The following is a 16724-nucleotide window of genomic DNA, read 5'->3' as shown; positions in this document are numbered from 1 at the left end:
TGGTGATGCTATGAAAGTAAAGAGTGCAGAAATATAAAGAGCACAAGGATGTATCGTGGTTCCTCTCACAATCCGAGAGTACTCCAGTCCCTTTTAACACGAAAGAGATTTTACTATTATTAAGACTTGTACAAGAGTAACACAACCAACAAGAACAAACCTCTTTTAATAAAACAAATTGATATGACAACAATCCTCTCAAACTCAATTTTCTTGCTTCCAACAATCATTGACACCAAGGTATTACAACCAAATTTAAGAAATATTTAAGAAAAGAAAGTTGATGAATATATATATATATATATATATATATATATATATATATATATATATATATATATATATATATATATATATATATATAAATCACTAGGATTGATATTCTCTTTCAAACAAGCAATTTATAATAATATAGTAGTGCTCAAGTGTTTATGAATGAAGGATACATTTTTATGAATTGATATGAAACAATGTGCATAAAAATCTCAATGAAAATTAAAGTATCATAACATTTGTATGAAAATTTGTGTGAAAAAAAATGATGATAAATTGCAATGAAAGAGGTGAGATTTGAAATCTGAAAATGAGAGCATTTATAACATCTTAACACCCCTCATAAAGTGTATGAATCAATGAAAGAGTGCCAAGATTGAGGGATGCAAAAATAAATCCGTTTGGTTCAGATTCGAAGTGAAACACTGCCACTTCTTTAGTGGAAATCAATTATAAGAAAGAGTGTAACCGGTTACGCTGAATCGTTTCCTAAAAAATTTGAAAAAAACCGTGTCTGTAACCAGTTACAGGAAAAGGTGTAACCGGTTACGCCCCTTTAAAATTGAATTCCAGAAGCAATGAAAAAACAAGTTACGTGAGTGTAACTAGTTACCATAAATGGTGTAACCGGTTACGCCAACTAAAATGTGAAAAACCAGTTTGACACAGTGAACAACCTAGTGGCTAACACAATGGAATTTTGTAATGCATGCAAGTGAGTATGTTAAGAGTTTTGAGCACTAAAAATATCAACATAATATTGCTTAATTGCACCTAAAATAAGAAGATAAATCAAAGACATCCAAACTAGTCTTTAAAATGTGATGAGCATAACTTGAACACTTGATAGTATGTTGACAGTTTGAGACTTTTTCCATTATTTTGCCATGATCATTTGAATTTCCATTTGTCTTCATCAAAGCTAAATGGATGGAGAGTTTTGACTTCACAAAATTTATTTAAAGGAAGGCAACGAACTATGAAATAAGCATTCAATAAAGGGGATGGAACACTCGTTGTATTGGTTAAATACCCTGTTATCTTCGTTAGGGGTGAAAACTCCTCAATCAAATGAAGGAATTACATAAATCAAAGTATGAACCAAAACACCCTTGTAGCAGAAATACAATACAGTTTCAAGTAGGTCTTGGTCCATCCAATCACTTGAGATATCCTACCCCCCTCTTGGTCGAGGTTGACACAATCTCCATGATTAAAAATGTTGTGAAAAAAAACAAATATAAATAAAATATTAGAAGCAAACAAGCTCAAACACTGCCACGCTTGGTTGAAAATGCCAACAATAGAAGAAATTTCCCTAGGAAGAAGATAAGAGAATAAACGTTCATTGTTCGGGAAATCGTAGAAAAAGGAAGCAAAAGAAAAAAGAAAAACATTGAACTTTGTCATGAAGAAGATGACACAATCTAACATACATGCCCTACACCAATAAACAAGGTCGTATATACTTGATCAAATGCTGAAATAAGAGTGCTCTCAGATAGTAATGACATACGAAGCAAAAAGAACTATTTTGAAGGCCGCTGGCAACAAAAAGTTAATAATTATGCTTCAAAAGACCTTTATACCATATTCATCCACAAAGGACCCTATGATCCACTACGCACCATCAACGAATGACATTTCCTAAAAAAAAATTCAAAACACTTGAGTGCTCTAAGAAAGAGGGAACAACATCCCTAACTAGCACACATAGATATGTCAGTCGATCATAGTGAAATATTACATCTTACGAGAAATGCACCTATTCCAAAGAACAAAGACATCCCATTAAAGGCTTCCATGTCCATATATTTCGTGGCCGAGTAAGAGTATGTGTCACAAATCCTTGTCCGATATGGTTGTCAAACTCGCGGGTAGACCCGTAAACTCATACGAGTTTACGAGTCTAGGAAGTATAAACGAGTAGACTCGCACATAGAATCATTTTTTGATAGACTCGAGTAGACTCAGGTAGACTCGCACAAACTCGTATAGACTCGCGAGTCTATCATGAGTTTACGAGTCTATAAGTTTTTTTTATTTTGTTTTTTTAAACCAATAAAGGTCCAAATTCTCCAAAAGATTTTATTTTTAATGGGGTAGAGTTTGATAATGATACTCAAGATACCGATGAAGAAGATGGTGATAATATTAGTGGTGGTGATTTCACTGGAACTTTCGATGATTAAAATTATTAGCATATCTGTTTTATGATTTTTTTTTTGCTTTATGTAGTAGCCAATTAAAAAGATATTAGTACTTTAAATCTTTAACGATATACTCTACTATTTTATTTGTTTTATTTTTGAGTTTTTTGGTAAGAAATTTGTTATAGAGTATGAAATTTAATTTTAATGTTAATTTGTGCCATATGTGAGGTATTTACAAGTGTAAAAATTTAGGGTGTGTCATATATGTGTCACTTACAGGTTTTTGAAAGTCATTTTTGATTTTCCATAGACTCGTACGAGTTTGCGAGTCGAGTCTATGGACCTTTTACGAGTCTGAGTAGACTCGCGAGTTTGACAACCTTCATAGAGCGTGAACAAGGGCTTGAGGGGCAACTGCTCTGGGATATTCACAAGGCATAAGGAAAAAGGTCTATTAATGAAACAACATAACATTAAGTGATGACTTGGAAATCTCCATGCGCGTGCCTTGTTAACCATCCAAATTAATTTGGCGCCTTGGAAATCCCCATGCGTGTGCCTTGCTAACCATCCAAATTAATTTGACGCGAACCATAACCCACACCTCACCACATACGTTCAATTGTCAATCACTTCTCCTATTTAAAGAAGAAAACACTCTATTTCTCAGGTATTCAAACCGTTTCTCATTCATACAAGAAAAGATATTTTGATTATGGCGTGTGGAGATTAAATTTCAGCAAGAAAATATTATTTTGTACTCCATTTAATACTTCAATAGTATAAAAAGAAGGTAATTGCAGAACAAAGTTGAGAGTTTCCAAAATCTTTGGATAGAACAAGGGCTCAGACAAAGAACCAACAGAGTCGAGTAAAAGTGTCTACAGAACGGAAATTTGGAGAAAAACTTTGGGTCTATGAAGGTATTTGGGTCAAGATCAAGTTAAGATAATGTAATTTCAACAATTTTGAATATTTTGCTACAACAGAAGGGATATCTAGATTTAGACATGTATTGAATTAATTGTTAATTGGATTTGAAGTATTTACTATTGTCTATATTATCCGTTATACCAAAATTATGTATATTAATTTGTAAAATAGTAGAAGTACCTACAAATTTTCAATGTCCCGCCACTAATGACTAGACAAAACGCAAAGCGAGAACGAATGCGTTGAACCAATATAAATCTAGTGTACAAATCTCTTTATCCCTATATCTTTTACATTTTTGTATAATTGACATGTTTAGGTTCTTTACCGCCTTTGCATAAACCATGCTAACAGACTTTATATGTTTATAGTGATTTATTGTATAAGTGTAAGTCTGTGGTGAATTTAGTCATTTAAATCTTATTTCATGTGATTATGAGTGCTTAAACTCATGTTAGTAGATTAATCAGTCAATTAACCAAATTCATTTTAAGTTTTGTGTAAAAATTGAACATGATAATTATTAAATTGCTTGTTAATACAACTTCATTTTTCTCAATTATTGTAATTTCTAATTATCCTAATTAAATGTGATTTTCATCCAATCATGACTTTTATAAAACCCCTGCTATCTCTCGCTTCCGTATGTAATATGCACATTCATTTATAGAAATATGATTTTCAAAGAAAGTGTTTTTAAAAATGGTTTTAGGGGAATGGTGTTTTCAACTCCCTCTCTCTTCTAGACCATTCAATTACCATATTCTTACCTAACAATTGACTTTAAAGTTAGTCTTTTGATCATGTCTTACAACTTTAAAAGTTGAGAATATGAGCTAGAAAGATGAGAAGAATGTGTTCAACAGAATATGTGATATAAAAACTTAATTTTGTATCTTCTATACTACTTTATTTTGTAAAGGGTTTATGGAGAAAAATTAAAGATAGGCAATTAGAGGTACATATCTAATTTTTTTTTGTTTGAGTTTTATACTATACTTCTTCCATCCTTACTCCTTACTCATAAGACTATTTAAATATAAGACTATTTGTAAATTCTTAAAAATCTTTATTAGAGAAAAAAATATGCATTTTAAGAGAACGAGGGAGATGTATTCCACTAAATCATATTTTTATTTTTGAAATATTGACAAGATATTATTGAGTGTTAAAATTGTTAAAATTATTTTACATTGACAGTGCACTACCTTTAATCTCTATTTATTATTTATATATTAAATAAATTTCTTTTTAATAATTAAAAAGAGGGGTGCATGAATAAACATTTCGAGTGCAAATATCAAGAAACCGAGAAGAGTTCCTATACAACGAGTCTGGGCCTCCATTCTCACAACCCGAACCAACCTAAAGACGGTTTTGACTCTTCAATTTCTGTTTTTTCTGTTCCCACTCTCTCAATTCTCGAATGTTTGAGACGCTTCTCGAATCATTCAAAACCTAAATATATACCTGAATCTCACTCTACAAATTCTCAAAATTTTTGATTCAATATTTCAAACTTTTGTCATTGATTCACAAAAACCCTATTTTGTGCACTGTGTTGTGTTTCTCTCTTTTGTTTTTGATTTTGTTGAATTCGTATAATGGCTAAAGAAGGACCTAATTGGGATGGATTGCTCAAATGGAGTATCGCAAACTCTGATGGAACTCGTCCAAATCGTGAGTTAAGGTATAATCTGATTCAATATTGGGTTTTTTTCCTTTACCCTAATTTTGTTAAATTTAGTTAGGTTTTGATAATGATTCAGGATGATAGAAAAATCTATTTTTTCTTCTTCTTTTAAGTAGTTTGGTAGCAGAAAAAGTATTAGCTATATTCAAAATCAATTTTTTATTTTGGGGTTTTTGGTTTAGTATGATTTTGTTAGGGTATTGTGATTTTGTAGCTAGCTTGTATCAAAAGTTTTTGTTTTTGTGGTTTTTGTTGTAAAACCCTATATATGTATGTTGGAATTTGTTTGAGAAAGTGATTGGTGTTGAATAATATGAATTAGGGATAGGGTTTGATTTTTTGAGGGCTTAATTTCTATCCACAGACAATGTAAAATAATTTTTCATGTGTGGATTAATCTAATTACTTAATAATGCTACTTTGATATATTGTTCCTAAAATGTATACATGGCGAGATATGCTTGGATATGTCATATGTATAGAAAACGGTCTGCAGAGTTTAGAAGTGTAATAGTTATATTTTTGTGATTGCTGTTACTATAAATGTGTATCATATGTAGTTTAGTCTGTTATGGAGTTTGGAGAGAATGTTTGTAGAAGAGAAACTTTATGAATATTCAAACCTAACTAAGCCTATGTTTGGCTTTTGACAAAAACCATGGTGTTACGGAGCGTTTAGCAGAAGCTTGCTTTTGTAGCTTTTAAAAATCATGGTAGAAAGAGGTTAAACGTGAGGTGGTGGTAGTATACTTTGCTACTAAACACACACTTACTGATTAAGAGCGGGATGTTTGATGGTAGAATAGGGAATTATTCTTGAAGGTCTGTTGAGATAAATAAGGAGAGGTGATTAGCTCTTCCATTGTTCCATTGTCAAAATCCTTCAATTGGGAGAACCTTCCAAAAAAGGAGTAATAGAGGGTTTTAGAGTGTTTTTAACAGCTCCTAAACTTAAACCCTTATTGATTATTGTAAAGGAAAAGTGGTTCCTGAAGTTGTAAATAAGTTAGGAAGATTTCTCACGCTTTATCAGATAAGGTGTTACAACATGCTCTTCAATTTGCGGGTTTGCTCGTGTGATAGAGTTTATGCAAAAAGTTGTATATTATTTGGATGGCAACCCTTTGGTCAATTTGAAATAGGAGGAATCGTGTGATTTTTTCTAATCTTGAAGTACTTGGTAGATCCTTTTTTGAGGATGTAAAGCTTTTGTCCCGGGGATGTCTAGAATATCATGTGAAAGGTTTTAGTATTAATTTCCTTAGATGATGCATTCACCCTCTTAAATGTTTAGGACTTTCAGATTTTTGATCCTTTTGTATGGGTGTTGTGTTGTTCTTGTATTGGCTTTTATATGGTTTGGTATTGACTCTTCTACCTTTCTATTTGCGGCACCTAACTTTCATATTTTTTTTGGTATGATTCTGTAGTGAAGAGGATCGGAAATGGTTTATGGAAGCGATGCAAGCACAAACTGTTGATGTCGTAAAACGTATGAAAGAGATCACACTTGTAATGAAGACTCCTGAGCAAGAATTGGAAAACCAAGGGGTTACCCCTGAAGATATTGAAGGTACAGTATCTAATATAACCGAAATGCCAAACTAACAGAAAATAAAGTGCATTTTATTTAAATGGGTATTTTTTTATTGAATCCTATACTAACTCAGGGTTGTTTTTTGACATGAATTTTTCTACAGCTATGTTGGATGAGTTGCAAGATCATGTTGAATCGATTGATATGGCCAATGGTTAGTATTTGGAATGGCTCTGAACTTGATTCTGTACAATTTTTTTATGTGTCAGACTTGGTGTCTGTGTCTGTCGATAATTGGTTGGTTAATGGATTTGTGTTTTCTTCTAGATCTCCACTCAATTGGTGGCCTGGTTCCTCTTCTTAGTTACCTCAAGAACTCTCATGCCAATATTCGAGCCAAGGCAGCTGATGTTGTGACCACAATAGTCCAAAATAATCCTCGAAGTCAGCAACTTGTTATGGAAGCTAATGGCTTTGAACCTCTTGTGTCAAATTTCAGTTCAGATACTGATGTGAATTCTCGAGCTAAAGCACTGGGCGCAATATCTTGTATGTACTATTTTATTTTTTAATGATATTTTGGTTTTTCAAGTTGGGATGATATTAACTTATTTCAACTTTGGTGAATGACAGCACTAATTCGACACAACAAGCCCGGCGTCACTGCATTTCGTCTAGCAAATGGTTATGCAGGCTTGAGAGATGCGCTGAACTCTGAAAATGTTAGATTTCAAAGGTAACTAAGGTTTTCTTCCTGATAAGTTTTTCATTATAGTTGATATTTTTAACTTATATGAATATAATTTGCCTTATTTTGTCTTTTAATATATGGTTCATACATAAGCACTTATATGTTAAGTGTTTATATAAATGGTTTAATATATTGGGGGAGAACTCATTTGTAGTTTTACAAATTTTTCAGGAAGGCTCTCAACTTGATCCATTACTTATTGCAAGAGAACAGTTCAGACTGCAACATTGTGAAGGAGCTAGGGTTCCCTCGTATAATGATGCACCTTGCTGCCACTAGTGAAGACGTAGATGTTCGCGAGTCTTCCCTCCGAGGCCTTCTCGAACTTGCCCGTGATTCAAAAGATGGCTCATATATCTCTTCAGAAGAAGATAACGAGAAAATGAAGCAACTTCTTCAAGAACGAATAAATGGCATCAGTTTAATGTCGTCCGAGGATCTCGAAGCAGTCAGGGAGGAAAGACTACTTGTAGACTCTCTTTGGAGTACATGCTTTGACGAACCGTCTGCACTCCGAGAGAAAGGTCTTCTTGTGCTTCCAGGAGAAGATGTACCTCCTCCTGATGTTGCTAGCAAACACTTTGAGCCTCCTCTTAGAGCCTCTGCTGGGAACCCTAATTCCAAGAAGGATTCCAACAATGAAAAGAAAAAGGCTCCTTTGCTTTTAGGGCCATGACCTTAAGCTGCAGAGACTGACAATTAAGTTAAATTCAAGTAGAGAAGGAAATGCTTTACCAGATTAAGCATATATGTTTTGTATCATGTTACCTTTATCTTTTATTTTAATATGTCATGTTACTAGACTTGTCCTTTTTCGTAGCAAGATAAAAAAATGATATTAGTGCTAAATTATACATGTTACTAGACTAATCTTGAGGTTTGTTAGGATTGAGGATATATTACGAGTATATGACTATAAGGTAGTGTTCTGGACCGGGCTGATGTTTGGCCCAAACAAGAAGCAAGGCCCAAATCCAACCGAATCAAGAAAGAGGCTTGGAGTCACACTCAACTAACCTTGGCAAGTCCACAAATACCTCCTCGGGCAGTTCTGTAGTCCGAGCAGGACTGCCTTTAGGGTCTGATGCATTACACGAGCACCCCGTCTGCTTGTCCTTTCTAGGGCCCTCCTCCTTGTAGGGTTCCTTCATCTTTATTTTTGAGTAGACTGCGTCCCCGAAAGACCGCCCGCGTCTTTCTTGAGATTTCGGAGCGACTGATCAAGGATGGAGACTAGTGTTTTGAAAATCGGATCGGACATCAAACCGGTGAGGGTATTAGGTCACTGGTTTATTGGTCGAACCACTGGGTCACTTGTTGAACTGCATGACTAAACCGGGTTAAATCGGATAACTTGGTTGAATAGACCGGTCGTTAAAACAAAATTATATAGGTATAAAATATGTGGAATCAGATGATTTAGTCCCTACAAAATATAACTAGTGATTAATTTTTTTGAAAACATCATATTATAAAATAATTCACAAGTTCATCATTTAAATTCAAATCACACACAATCAAATACTACATAGTTATAAAATATAAACAAAAGTTTAATCGTAACATAATTTAATTGAATAATTTATAACAAAATAATTTCATTGTCTACTAAATTTAATTTCAATAAAAGAAAAATTGTTTCAATGTTGGAATCTCCTTTTTCGATATCAAAATCATCTGTAACAAAATCAACCACATCTACAACCATTTTTTTTATTTTATTTTAATTTTTTATTAAAATAGTCAAAATGACATTATTTTAATTTTTTAAAATAAAAAAAATTAAAAAATGCATTTAAACCGCCGGTTCACAAAAACCGCCGATTTCCCGGTTTTAGCGGTTTACATCGATTTTGACCGGTTCAATGACATTCCCGATCCAACTATTGAACCAGACCGGTTACCTGGCGGATTCCCGACAATCTCTATTTTGGGCACGAGCATCCAATCCAATATGGAGATCGTGGCCAGCGCTGGGTGTTATAAATAACCTCTTTCACTAGAGGGTCAGGGAACTTCATTCATTCTCACTCTTACCTTGTACTTGCACTCTGATTGCTCTCTCTTCTCACTTCGACATCGAAGCAACTATTGAAGGCCATTGACGATCCAGTCTGATCAGGTACGTGTCATACCCCAATTTTTGACCCTAAGATCATACATCAATTGCATTCAATCATCAATCAAGAGCACCATTGTGAAGCTTTATCTTTGATACTGTGATTATCTCTGAGGGGAATTATCGAGCATTTATAGCCTTTTTATTTGTTTATACTAACCAAAAATCAAAAATATATGTTTTGTCTCTTTTGTTTATATTTTACAGGTGAAAGATCGGGCAAAAATCAAAACAGTGCAAGAAAATAATTTTTGAAATTTTGAAGGTGGAAATCGATTTACCCCTGTGGGAAATCGATTTCCTGTGCGCAAAATTCAAAAAAATATAAGAGGAAAGCTTGACATCATTTTGGCACCTTTTTATTTGATCATTTTATCAATTTTCCACCTCATCAAAATTAACTCATTCATTAAACCCTCTTTAACCTCATTTTACCACTTTTTACCATTTAATTGCCACTTTAATCACCAATTAAACACAAGTTAATCACCAAACACAAAAAGACCAATTTGCCACTACTCTTGCTCCAACTCTATAAATAGAGCCCTCTACTCTCTCATTTCTCAAGCTTTTGATAGCCAAAAAAGTTCTTGCAAATTCATTTCTCAAGCTTGGAGAGCCAAAAAATTGCTTGCAAATTCATTTCTCACCCTTTCCAAAACCCTCACCCAAAGTTCATTTTCATAAGATTAGTAAGGTTCACATTGAATCTTGCTAATTTTGAACTAAGCCTCCTACATTTCACTCTTTTCTTTGATTGTTCATCTCCATACTTGAAGGATCTACACTTTGTGCTTGTTCTTGAAGCTACTTCAACACTTTAATTCAAGAATTGGTAAATTTCTCAATTCTAAGATGTAGATCTTTGTTGCTTGTGTTCAATGCATCTTTGATGCTATATTGGTGCTATTTGATGGTGATTTTATGGAAAATTCGTGCTCCTATGGATATGTGATCATAAGGTGTTTGTATGTTTGCCTAAATCAAGTTTCAAAGTTCATAATGCTGTTTTATTGAAAACTGTGCGCAGGAAATCGATTTCCTACAGAGGGAAATCGATTTCCACTCTGTTTTTTGCGCCCAAAACTGAACTCTGCACTCAGGAAATCGATTTCCTACAGAGGTAAATCGATTTCCAGTAAGGCATAATGTGTTTTTTGCCTTTTTTATGCTTGTTTTGGCTTCCTACTTCCTCCACTTCATTAATATCATTGGATCTAGGATGTTGATAGGTTTGAAATGACCTAATCCATAATATTAGATGAATGATATTAATGATAGTGTGAGTTGATTATCTTTTGTGAATTTTATTCTTCTTCCTCCATTTCATTAATATCATTGGATCTAGGATGTTGATAAGTTTGAAAGAACCAAATCCATAATATTAGATGAATGATATTAATGATAGTGTGAGTTGATTATCTTTATGCATTTTATCTTCTCCTTCTCCTTTTTTCTTTTGATCGATGAAAGTCTTAATACTTTGAGAATTCTTATGGATTCTTAGTAAAGACTAGATCGTTACCTATTTTCTTTTCGTGCGGTATTGCTTTCGGAAGGCGATCTACATATCGTTCTTCTCGCATGCATTAGCACATAAAGTTTTGACCGGCCTCGTTGTAGGGTGATTTCTACATAAATCACTTGGCGATCTGCTTAACATAGCGCAATATTTCGTGTCCCGAATAAAAAAAAAAGATCAAACATGGAAGAGAATTGTATGCGGTTGATTTAAGACTTGTGGAGGTTTTTATCGTGTAGTCGCTATGATTCTATCAAGCTTCTGATAAACCCCATTGAATTTAAATCCGAGTACATCATTCACTCACCATAGATCTTCCTACTAACTTTGATAACATACTTGACAAGTTTCAAGATGGTTATCTTTAACATTTAACAACTAACTTTAATTTCCGCACCTTTACTATACCGCTCTTTATACTTCTCGCTTTATCGCTTTACTTTATCATTTCATCATATTTACTTTCCGTCATTTTCTCTTTGTCCACTTGGACATATGTTTATGCTTCTGTTATTTTTCTTTTGTCCGCTTGGACCATACTTTATTTTTTCGCTAAAACACTAATAAATAACCAAAATCTAAAAAATACATAAGGCTCTCTTTGGACTATCGGTTACTATCCCTAGCACTTTGGAGATTCGGACTTATGGACCTAGTACCTCTGGACTCATTCTATTACTATCCTGTGATTGTTCTGTCTGTCTGGCATTGTTCTGTTGTATGTTTATGTGTGCAGGTATTTCCTTGAAAGCCCTTGATGGTTAATTCCAAGGCATTGATATAAGGATTTTACCTGAAAACAGCCGTTACTCTGCCCAATTTTCGTCAGAATCTTAATGTGCTTAATGAAAAATGGTGCTAAGACAATAAGTTCATCTGGATCCCCAATTGTTAATGTGTTGGTATTGATAAATCCAAAGGATGGGAAAACTACCTTGGCTCTTAATGTCAAGTGTTGGCTTCTTATTCGGTTAGACCGTTTCTTTCCTTAGCTTTTATTTTATGCATTAGGTTAGCCTCTTCATCTCCTCCCATTCTTAAATTTTCAAAATCTTCTCCCTTTTTCAAAAATATTCTTATGTTTGCAAATCTTTTCAAAACTTTTTTTTTCTTTTCTTAAAAATATCTTTCGCCCTTAGTGGCTTTTCTTCAAAAGTTTAGACACCGTTAATTGTCGAAACGAGTGGTTATACCCCACGATTTTGAAATTGATTGATAATAACGAGATCTTTTCCGCGTGAGAGAGCTAGTGGCATACTCGTTGATTTTATCTGAGTTGGCGCCCTTCTTTCATTTGCGATGCAAAGAACTTGTTTGTTCTCATGATCAAGATCAATGGCTGAGTATTTCTCTCTAACGACAACAAAGTGTTTATTCGTTTTAAAAACGTTTTTTCCCAAAAGCGGAACTACATTAGCTCTGACTTCTCCATTGCACCGAGGAGGTATGTAGGCCCAAAGCTTAACGCTTTGCCGAGCTTATTTTAAAAATAAAACAAACCGTTTTTTAGCACACACACAACACAGATTTTCAAAAAGGTTCCCGTGGAGTACCACGGATATGAGGGGTGCTTTAAACCTTCTCCTCATATAATCAACACCCGTACCTGAGATCTCTTTCTTGTTTTAAAAAACAAAACTTTGGGTTTTACGTTCTTTTCCCTTTTCCTTTGAAAAAATAAAGCGCGGTGGCGATTTCAAAACGGAATATTGATTCGAGTCAATCCCATGGCTTCGATATCAGACTTTCCCCGCTACAGAAAAATGGCGACTTCACTGGGGATCCAGTTTTTTAAGTGTGTTAAGCCTATTTTTGTTTATCTGTGTGTTTTTACCTGTATATATTGTTGTGTGTTTTGTTTTTTTTTTCTTTTGGTGCTCGATGGTTCCTCTGTGATGAGATAAAGTTCTAACCCGAACTTTGGTGAGTAACTTGAGATAGGAGGTGGTAAGACCAATAGTCGCATGTCAGGAGCAATCCTCACCATGAGCGTCATATGGTGGAACCCCAATCAGTGGAGGCCTCATGGAAGGTAGTAGAGGTTGTTACGAACCATCGTGATAACGCTATTACTTTCAATAGTGAGTGTCCGTAGAAGCTGAATGACCTAGAACCCTTTTAACCAATCTAAGCCTTTTTAGGATGTAGTGCAGAAACAAGATCAAGTACCAATTTGAGCTTGTTGTCATGCGATACTACGCTCAGACGAGGTCTTTTTAGGCATATTATTGGCGCCCATGAGCAATTGTGCGTGCCGGTAATATCCGATAGAAGATTGAAAACTCTGGGAACCTTTGTAGAACCCGACTGGCAGGTACAAAATTCCCTAGATCACTCCTTGTGGGATGGGTAGACCCATGGCTCCATGCTCGTGACGTCGAACCTTTGAACCTGGATTGTTTGATATTTGTGTGATTTGATGTGATCTTGTGTGCTCTTGATTGTGATTGATGCATAAACCATGCATTCATGCATTCATAAAAATGACATTCACAATTGGTTTTCAAGGAACTTAGAGACATTTTTTGTAAACATAACAGGTACCATGGATCAAAAGAGAAGCATCAAGAAGTACACTTTCAGAAATTCAAGTGCAAAGGAATTGAAAGAGCTAGCAACTTTGGTTCCTAATCTTGACAACTTCAAAAGCCGTTATGGAAAATTGATTTCTATCTTGAAGACCAAAGTGGAAAAAGGGATTCTTGAGACTCTTGTGCAGTTTTATGACCCGGTTTATCATTGTTTCACCTTTCCTGATTATCAGCTTATGCCTACTTTGGAGGAGTATTCTTATTGGATTGGTTTGCCCGTTACGGATGACATACCGTTTAGTGGTTTGGAGAAAGAGCCTCAGGTTGATGAGATAGCAGAACTCCTTCATTTAAAAATATCAGATGTAAAAGCAAACATGTCCAAAAAAGGAGGAATTTGGGGGTTGACTTCTAAGTTCTTGATTGGAAAGGCTTCTATGTTGGCTAGTAAAGGAAGTATGATTGCTTTTGAGACATTTTTGGCCTTGCTCATCTATGGTTTGATACTCTTTCCCAACATTGAAAACTTTGTCGATGTTAATGCTATTCGGATTTTCATGATTGGGAATCCTGTGCCTACTTTGCTTGGGGATACTTATCATTCCATTCACCATAGGAATGATAAGAAAGGTGGACTTATCAATTGTTGTACTCCTTTGCTCTATAAGTGGTTTATTTCGCACTTACCTCAAGCTAAGAGCTTCCTGAACAATCCTGATGGTCTCTCATGGTCTCAGAAGATCATGCCTCTTACTAATGGGAATATCCATTGGTACAATCCTGCTTATGACATTGGTGAGATTATTGATAGTTGTGGAGAATTCCCTAATGTACCTCTTCTTGGTATACAAGGAAGGATTACCTACAACCCCATTCTTGCAAGGCGTCAATTTTGCTATCCTATGAAGGAACGACCCGCTAGTATCCTTGTGTCAGGAATCTTCTATCTTAATCAAGATGGAAATTCGGATATGAGAAATCGGTTTGTGCGTGCTTGGCACCATGTTGATAGGAAGAGACATTTGGGAACAAAATAATGTGTTGCTCTCAAAGACTATACTGATTGGGTTCAAGCTAGAGCTCATACTTTTCAGATGCCTTATTTACTCGAGGAGCCTTCTCTACTCGTTACTCCGCCATTGTCTTCCACTACTCCTGTTGAAAGTAGTGAAGAACATCTAGAGCTCGTGGCTAAGTTGAGAGCGGAAAGAGATGCTTTGGAGTTTGAGAACAAAGAGTTGAAGATACACTTGAAAGAAAAAGATGAAATGCTTGATATCCAAGATGGTTGGTTGATGGAAAAGGAAGATCAGATTCGTCATCAAGAAGAGTTGCTTCAACAACATGGTGAAAAGCGAAAGAGACCACAAGAAGAGTCAGTTGCATGGAAGGAAGTTGCTGATAAGCTGATGGTCGAAAATGCTCATTTGAAGGCCTTTTATGAAGATGAATTGGAGAAGCTCCGTAGGAAGCTGCAGAGAGGAGTTGGATCTTCATCAGAAGTGTTCCCTTCTAGTTTTTAGCTTTTTCCTTTGTTTTGTAATTTTGAATCTTTGAATCCTTTTGTATGCTTTTTCATGATTAATGAAAGAATATTGTTATGTTTTATGATGTTTTTTGCTAATGTTTGCAATTAATGTCTTAAAAGTTCCTTGAAAACCAAAATAAAATCATTTGCATTGCATTTCATGCATCATTCTGCATTTTGGTCCTGCTTCCGAAAGTATTCCCGAGGTCTTATTCAGTGTTCTTAATTCAAGAATTGAATCAAGCTGTCTCACCGGTATAATACTCGAGCTAACTGTAAGAAGAAGATGGAAGGTCTTGAACAAGAGAATCGTGAGCTACGTGAAGAGGTTGTTACTTTGAGATCTGGTGTGGATCGTCTCACTGCTCTAGTTGAGACATTGATGGCTGCTCAGAATCAGAATCATAATCAAGTTCCTCCTCCCAATGCCCAAGCTCAGGGTCAGACCACTGTGATTTCTGAAATTGCTGCTACAACCATTCCTGCTATTCCTGTTGGTGCTACTCAGCAACGTATGCCTAATGGATACCCCTGGGGCACGCCTGAAGGTTATTTGTCTGTTCCTGAGATGACTCGTCCGTTGACTCCTGTTATGGTCAACACCTCTCCTATTGTTCATACTGGTCCTTTTGTCCCAGAGCCCATTTATGATGCTGCTCCAAGTGAAATTCATGACAGAATGGATGGTTTCCAAGATCAGTTTGAAGAACTGCAAAAAGAGATGAAAGCCTTGCGTGGGAAAGAACTATTTGGAAAGAATGTGCATGATCTGCCTTGTTCCCAATATGCAAAGCAATCCATTGCCGACTCATGAAGCGTCTGCTGTCAATATGGTTGAACATAGTTTGAGACGCTGTCGTGTGCCTAATATTTGTGCTCTACGTGGATCTTTGAAGGAGATACATGCGAGGTTTGTTAGAAAAGGAGTGATCGAGTTTAGTCATGATGGCTGTCCTTTGTGTGGTGAAGATCCTATGGGATGTGCTGCCCTCCAAGATGATGTTCAAACACTGATAGGTTTGGAGTTATTGGATGATGAGATAGACAACACTTATGTAGATCACAAGTTGCATTTGAAGCAGTTTAATGGGGTTGTGAGTAATATCACTGCGTGTAATAATTTGAGCTTCAGTGATGAAGATTTGCCTGAGGAAGGAAGAAATCATAATTTGGCTTTGCACATCTCTGTCAGTTGCAAAGAGGACTCAATGTCCAATGTGTTGATTGATACTGGATCATCTCTGAATGTCATGCCAAAATCCACTCTTGCCAAGCTGTCTTATGGTGGCACACCAATGAGATTTAGTAATGTGATTGTCAAAGCTTTTGATGGATCGAAGAAATCAGTGGTTGGAGAGGTTGATTTGCCTATTGGTATTGGACCATTTGTTTTCAAGATTACTTTTCAAGTGATGGATATTTTTCCGGCATACAGTTGCTTATTAGGACGCCCGTGGATCCATGAGGCTGGGGCAGTTACTTCAACTCTTCACCAAAAGTTGAAATTTGTGAAAGATGGAAAGATGGTCGTTGTGAATGGAGAACAAGCTTTGCTGATTAGTCATCATCTCTCTTCATTCCGTACCATAGAAGCTGATGAAGTGGTCATTGGAACTGCATTCCAAGCCCTGTCTGTTAATGATGAATTCAAAAAGGATGAAGCTTCCATTGCCTCCTTCAAAGA

General features: G+C 35.5%; 1 protein-coding gene across 1 annotated transcript; it reads left to right on the top strand.

The window, feature by feature from the left end:
* Positions 1–4766: 4766 nt before the first annotated feature.
* LOC131601433 (hsp70 nucleotide exchange factor fes1-like) lies at positions 4767–8145 on the top strand. The gene is made up of 6 exons (XM_058873240.1): positions 4767–5049; positions 6483–6625; positions 6753–6803; positions 6917–7138; positions 7223–7325; positions 7512–8145. The coding sequence occupies exons 1-6, from the start codon at positions 4964–4966 to the stop codon at positions 8014–8016; spliced, it is 1110 nt and encodes a 369-aa protein (XP_058729223.1). The 5' UTR covers positions 4767–4963; the 3' UTR covers positions 8017–8145.
* The last annotated feature ends 8579 nt before the right edge of the window (positions 8146–16724 follow it).

Source organism: Vicia villosa, linkage group LG5, assembly GCF_029867415.1.
Source record: "Vicia villosa cultivar HV-30 ecotype Madison, WI linkage group LG5, Vvil1.0, whole genome shotgun sequence".
In the NCBI taxonomy this organism is placed as follows: Eukaryota; Viridiplantae; Streptophyta; class Magnoliopsida; order Fabales; family Fabaceae; genus Vicia; species Vicia villosa.
Note: the sequence above shows the minus strand (reverse complement) of the source record. Positions and strands in the feature narration are given on the sequence as shown.

Coding starts and splice junctions, on each gene's coding strand:
- LOC131601433 (XM_058873240.1), top strand. CDS start 4,964: ATGGCTAAAGAAGGACCTAATTGGGATGGATTGCTCAAATGGAGTATC. Junction 6,804..6,916: donor ATCGATTGATATGGCCAATG/GTTAGTATTTGG, acceptor GTTTTCTTCTAG/ATCTCCACTCAATTGGTGGC. Junction 7,326..7,511: donor GAAAATGTTAGATTTCAAAG/GTAACTAAGGTT, acceptor CAAATTTTTCAG/GAAGGCTCTCAACTTGATCC.